Source organism: Asparagus officinalis, chromosome 2 (genome assembly GCF_001876935.1).
Source record: "Asparagus officinalis chromosome 2, Aspof.V1, whole genome shotgun sequence".
NCBI lineage: Eukaryota > Viridiplantae > Streptophyta > Magnoliopsida > Asparagales > Asparagaceae > Asparagus > Asparagus officinalis.
Window position 1 is genome coordinate 981471 of NC_033795.1, and position 6872 is coordinate 988342.

Genomic DNA, 6872 nt, shown 5'->3' on the forward strand with positions numbered 1-6872 from the left:
CTTCGATAAACGAAGAAGAATATCCAAAAACCTTCACGATTCAATCAAAATCTGTGAATCGGTGGTCCACGGGCCAAAGCACTCCCAGCATAGACAAAGTCTCACGAAACAAAAGTCGATAAACGATTTTTGTGTTATTTTCCCGAAAGTTGTAATCTTCTTATCTTTCATTGTATTTCACTGTAAACGACTAAAGTTTAAATGGAATCATCAATGGAACCGACTTTTGACGAAAACATACGATTCAACTTCGTTCATTTTATCTCTAAAAGCAAGCAAAATTTCGTTCTAAAAAAAGTCGAATGCCGGTTGCAAGCACATGGGAACCAACGGCGTGAAGGCCGCCGCACCGGCCCACATATGGTTGCGGGCCTGCTTCGGATAAGCCCTCAATTCTTGAAACCCTTGCTTCCCTAAAAAGTAAAAAATAAAAAAATAAAATAACATATACATTGTTTAGGTCAGTCTGAACGCATAAATTAAGTGCAAGGCGACATGAGAATCTTTAGAAGACGAGAGAAATTGAAGATAGAATCTTAAAATTGTTTGATTGAATAAAGATGCATAGCATACAAACAAAACCAAGGGGATAACAAATTAACAACCCTTGGATCAGTGAACAAATCCTTAAATCCTTCTGTATTGCACTGATCCAAGGATTTATTATTTCATTGGATGTTGTATACAGTGCCCACTCGATGTTTTCTCATCCAGACAAACCTCATATCAGTTACATACTTCCACTTTTTTTTTAACAGGGTCTTGATCCAAGGTGCACCGCAGCCCTTTTCTCCAGTGCAGTATGCACCGGGGAGAAGCTCATCAACGGCGACGACTGCTTTGTTCTCCCTGTCGACGCCAACCCTCCAACCGTCCGATCACGAAGCAGAAACACTGTAGAAATCATTAGGCATAGTATACGAGGCTATTTCAGCCAGCGTACTGGCCTCTTAGTCCGACTAGATGACTCTCGTCTGCTGAGAATGAAATCATCAAACGAAGAAAATGTCTATTGGGAGACCACAATTGAATCCTTGATCAGAGACTATCGGTTGATCAATGGCATCAATGTAGCTCATTCTGGAGAGGCTGATGTGCATCTGCTCACGTTTGGGGAGAACAGAGATGGGCTCACGAGGATGAGGATGGAGGAGGTGTGGACTGTTGAAGAGGTTGATTTCAGTGTAGAGGGGTCGGTCATCTATGGATTGCTTCTTGCCTCCGGGGGATCTCAAGGAAGAGAAGGAAAATCGTGGTGAAATAACGAAGAATGCATGTGCGCCTGTTAGGATTCAGGGTGCGGCAAGTAGGCTTGGTTCGTCAAAGGTTGCCTCATGAGACGCCGATGAGTGGGGTTCAAAGGAGGAGGAATACGAGAAGCTATAACAGACTTCGCATTGAACTGTAAATGGGGAAAAAATGTAAATTTTGGGGTACGTGTGTGTTTGATGGTAGATAGAAATGTCAGCAATAGAATTTGATCAAGTGATGCTACTCTGATCTAAATTGGAGCACAATGCTACGTCTTTTACATAAGTCAGCAAATCACATTATCAATGAACTGATAATTCCAAGACAAATGCAGGCATATGGATACATGTTATCTCTAAAAATGCATGCACATATGGCTCAAAATGATTGGCAATCACTTTTATAATTGAGAGTCAATATATCTGGCCCGTTACCAGTAATGGTTCATATCAGACTAGACTAGTGCTAGTCGATGAAGGTTTACTTCGACATAAGAAAATTAGTCTTTTTTTTTCTTTTTTTATATTCCAATTGAAGGCAATTGGCTATCAGGATATATATGGATACAACTATCACAGGGTCTCAAAAAGCAAGTAATTATATACAGTTTTGTGATCCATCATATTCACAAAAAATAGTCTAAGAGACAAATGACTTACTGAATTAGCAGTCAGTGGGAGGAACCGAAGCTTTGCTTCAAAACTCTTGGAGGGAAGTCTCACACCTGCGTCATGCACTTGTGAACCCAAATCCAAGATTCTGAGGCGAAAATAAAATACGAGCTTTCATCGATGCAGCTTTCTGCTATGAAGGATAGCGATACACATAGCAAAAGCCTGCACAGAAGCAACGGATGCCCCAAACTCCACTGTGTAAACTTCCTCTCTAAAAGCAGTCATCTTGAAAATATGCTTGTTTTCTATATCTTCAATCTGAGAGAGAGTTTATCCATGTCAGTTATCAAATATAATTCCTTTAAGCTAACTAGAAGCAAAAAAGAAGTATACAAGTCTAGAGATCAGAGACCTGTGGTAATAATTCAATTCGACGAGCTCCAGCAGATGAATTGGAGCTCCTGTTCCTTGGACTATTATCAGTTAGAACTGTAAGCTTGCAGCCCTCATCCCAACCTCCGCAATCACAAGAACCTCCTGATCTCCATCTCTCAATCAAAGACGAGGGCTCTCCTTCAGATGAAATGCCATGAATCCCGTTAGGAAGAATCGCAGTTACACTTGGTAACCTTGAACTCTCATTCTTTTGCTCATTGTGCAACTCGTCATAGCTTATTTTTGTTGAACCTTTGGGCTTTTCATTTGGAACTTGAATAATGATAGCAGCAAGCTCATTGCTGAACGGAGAAATAACACGTTGATGATTCGTAGGTTCTAGTTCAGTACCGCAGCAAACAAACTCTCTTATGGAAAAATAGTCCTCAGAAGCAAACCTCAGCGATTTGGAAGAAGAAACCATCACCTGGCCAATCATATTGTAGGCAAAATCATTCTTCTTGCTCTTATTTCCTTGGCCCATCCAGACCCGACCTTTCTTTTTAAGTTCATGAGCAGTAAACATTGTATATATGCATCCAACATCATTTTTCTGTGCTAAGTTTCCTTTAGCCATTATGGAAGCAAGAACATTGTCGTCATCGGCAGAGAACACAAAAAGAGGGAGCCCATTCTTCCAAGCAAGTTTCAGAAAAGCATGTCTCAGTGACATCACTTGTTTTTGGGCCTCAACTGAAGAATCATTACTAACTTGTTGGGACCCATCACTGGTTAAATTAGAAGTAGTGCCAGAAAAGTAAAATTGGTTCTTTGGCTTCAATAATGGATCAAGTATTCTCCTCAATGGACTTCGCCTATTTCTACGACTAGATGTTGCATTTTCTGCCTGTGTGCTCTCTGAAGGAATAGCTTGTTGTTCCACTTCTTTCCTTGATGAAATTTCTCTCAAACTAGAATTTCTTAATAGACAGTGTGGTGTTATGCTACGTATACTTCTGGTATGAGAGGTTGAATTCTCTTCGAGGGAATTGTCTGAAATATTTGTTTTCTTCATAATCATTTTCCCTGTTGAATCTTGCTTGCTTGATATTTTTGTCATATCGTTTCGTTGTGCACTAGTTCTTGGCACTTTGTTTTCATACACCAAGTTGTTAGAAATAGAAGGCTCAAAATTTCGACTTACAGAAGGAAGTGGACATGAATAAGAAATGTCACTGACAGAAAAATTTCCTGAAAAACTCTTTCTGCCCACTGCTGCAGCAGAATCGCAGCTAATGCGCCTTGTCTGTTCACTCTCTTGAAGATTGTCCCACATGCCTTCGACCACCGAGCACTGATCTTGTAGCCAGTCTTCAGTAAAGTACAAATTACCAGAAAAACTTTGTTGTTCACAGTTCCGAGACTTCTCCTCTTCTTCTGATCTACCAATTTGAGACTTGACCTTGTTACTGCCAACATCTGGATTTTGGGGCTTGTCAATTGAAACACCTTTTACATTTGGACGTCTTATCTGACCTTCTTCTGATGATCTACAGTGTTCCCTTTTATTGGGGGAGTGCTTAGTTTGAGCACAAGGGCAATTTCTGCTAGCAGACTGTGAAGATGACCCGAATGTAGAAAACGATGCAGGTGTTGATGAATTGGAGCTTGATGGAGAATCTTCCTCTCTCCTATATGTGACTTGTTTCTGAAGGTATGCCCATTTTTCGAGACGCCCCCAATCAAGAACTCCAAAGTTTAGAGCTTTCTCTTGAACACTATCCCCTTTCTCCAATCTCTGAAGATAGCTTGGGACATTTGACATGTACTTCACCACATCATCACCTCCTGTCATATTTCTCCGTAGTTGTGTCTTCTGATGATTACGAGATGTTGAGGGTTTTCTTTCCTCAAGGGATGAGACCTTCTCACTTGAAGATCTAGGGGTCTGATACTGAAGTGAACTCCTTTTTCCTTGTACATTATGATCCACTGGTGGGATTTTCTTATGCTCAGAATTTTCTGTTTGTGATTTGGAATGCATGATTCGCAATCACAAGTCATGCAGTTTCCAGCTGGTTTAACTGTATTGCCTCAAAATCTTGTATGATGAAGAGATATGGCTGGTTATTCGATCTCGTGCTAGTGAAAAAGACCCCTTTGATTCTAAAACATGGAAGAGGTTAAATTAGAAAAACAGGATCGTGTACCAATGATGATTGTCTACAAGTTTCTCATGAACCTGGCTTACATACATGATATTATAAATATAATAAGGGACGATATCTGCAGCTAAAGAAAGACAAAGGACAGATTAAACAAATTAAGCACATGCACAGATACACACATAACAACGCTGAACAAACCAAATTAGGAATTTCTTAATGGCAGTTTCAATATACGAAATCCATATCATAAGTATCATACGTGTACTCACCCCGGACAAAAGGAAAAAAAAAAAGTATCCTTTCTAAGCTCTGGCTTCTTATTCCAAGAATGCATGCTATTGCTACCTAATTATATTACCATCTTGATACGTAGAAAACTATATACGAAAGAGAAGTATCGGGTCCAATACGTAACTTTGAGATATGTGTAGGACACAAGTCTAACAGAATACAACTTTATATTTGAAGTGTCCATGATACCTAGTTATAAGACCATCTTAATATGTAGAAAATTATGATGAGGAGGTATTTAGGTCCAGCAAATACTTTCAATCTAGAAACGTAGGCTCACTAGTTCAACCTTGGACCAGAACATAAATTTAGGGTAGGCCGATATAGCATCATAAGCGTTTCAAAACAACGTTCACTTAGAGTTTAATTGCTCACTGAATTGCATGTTGTGTTGTGCCATATTTCATAATTTAGAAGTAAATGGCAATTATTTTTTACTACAAGAAACCGAGACACGATAATGGGAGAGATCTTTAGTTACTTGAGATAAGAATTCTTTAACTATCTACGATTTCTCAGAAGAAGAGCCTTAACAAGAAAGAGGTATTGGGATCTCTAGATTGCCTGCCTGTTTGATGAGAAATGATTGATTTTCCCTTATTAAATGACGTGCTGAGGATGGCAATGCAAGCTTATCTCTCTAGAAGTGCATAAAATCCCTGTGCATAAGTGCATTTCTCTATCTCTTACATTCAGCTGAATTTTATTTGTTTGGGTCAAGATTTTAACTTTTTTGTGTCTGAAATAGGTAATGACTAAAGCAGAACTTAATAGCTAAAATGCTGAAATATAAGGTCAAAATGTAAGATCCAAAATGCCAATTCAGACTACGTGTGAAACCCTTATGTTTTCTATTAACTCCATCCTTTTTTTTCCGAGTAAACACCAATCATGTAGAGTAATACCTTAGAAGAACTTAGCCCCCGAAATCTATAACTAATCATGCAATATCTATCCCTAATTTTGCTTCATCCTCTATCTTTGCTTTCTATAGCTCTGTACACTAATTCCTCTCAAATTAATTGGCACAACTCATTGCTCTATTTCTGAAGAACAAGAGTATACACAAACCATAAAACAAACCTAATCAATTCTTAACATCTTGACCAACAATAAGATTGTCAACACCAAAATCTTCTCTCTTTTTTTTATGTATCTAACATTAATTTTCTTTTTTGGATATTCAAAACCCAAAACAGGACCAAACCATGAACACTTGGACGACCAAACCCAGAATTACCAAAAACCGCATCTCAATCGAAAATTCAACAATAACCCATTTCAATTGACACCCAATTTTGCTCGAAAAAGCAAGGAAGAAAAAGGAAAAGAAAAAAGGGGGGAAAACTCGCCTGGTGCCTAATCAACAGGCAGAACAGCATTCAAAACAACAGCAGAAAATTTGATTAAACAAATGTAAGTGACAGAGAAGTACCCTTCAAGACGAAGAAAGGTATAGAAATCCCTAGGAAATTCGTCTACCTTGAGAGTCGAGAATATATCATTAATTACTCATCAATAAACTGTAAAATTTTGAGATAAGTCTTGCGAGTGTTTTACCTTGTGAAACCCAAGAGAGAGGAATCGAAATTTCCGAGTTTTTCAAATTTCAATTTGAATTCAATGGAAGGAACAAGAACAGAGCACGTCAAGAGCATATGGGGTATGGCTTTTTTGGTGTTTTTAGCCGCTAATGGGTTTCTTCGTGATGTTGATGTTTTACGAGGGGGTGAAAGTGAACTCTTTAGCCGGTTCCCTTCTTTCCCGCGGCGCGCGCGGGACCCACGCGGGCCTGCTTGTCGTTGAAGTTGAGCTGTGGAGTGCAGTTCCCGAAATGACTCCAAGTGGGCCCCCACAGCAGCGTCGTTATTAGGCTCTCTAAAAGTTTTGTATGCATTTTTTCACATGGCTATTTTTTTTTTATCTTTTGGAAATTATTACTCTATCCCTCTAGAAAATTTAAAAAAAAAATGTTTAATGTTTTCGTTAAGATAATTATATATTATAAGTACAGTGTAATGGTTCTTATAGTAGCACGAATGCCACATGGGGATAGTCGAGAAATATTTTCGTTATCGGATAACAGATGATATCAAAGTATTAGCTTTAAAAGTTTCACAACATACAAATGCTGCGGAAAAAACAAGCCCAAAAAGTTATGCTTGGTAGTGAG

At 38.8% G+C, this 6872-nt stretch overlaps 1 protein-coding gene across 4 annotated transcripts; it reads right to left on the reverse strand.

Moving 5' to 3' along the window:
• On the reverse strand, nucleotides 145-6408 carry LOC109829811. 4 transcript variants are annotated; one of them, XM_020396859.1, is made up of 5 exons: nucleotides 6260-6408; nucleotides 6135-6181; nucleotides 2278-4406; nucleotides 1911-2183; nucleotides 145-413 (listed from the first exon to the last, which is right to left on the reverse strand). In XM_020396859.1, the coding sequence occupies exons 3-4, from the start codon at nucleotides 4282-4284 to the stop codon at nucleotides 2037-2039; spliced, it is 2154 nt and encodes a 717-aa protein (XP_020252448.1). In that variant the 5' UTR covers nucleotides 4285-4406; nucleotides 6135-6181; nucleotides 6260-6408; the 3' UTR covers nucleotides 145-413; nucleotides 1911-2036. The 4 variants fall into 4 exon arrangements, with proteins under 4 accessions (XP_020252448.1, XP_020252447.1, XP_020252445.1 ...); XM_020396858.1 differs by lacking the exon at nucleotides 145-413 and adding an exon at nucleotides 510-1402 and having other exon boundaries at nucleotides 6135-6177; XM_020396856.1 differs by lacking the exon at nucleotides 145-413 and adding an exon at nucleotides 510-1402.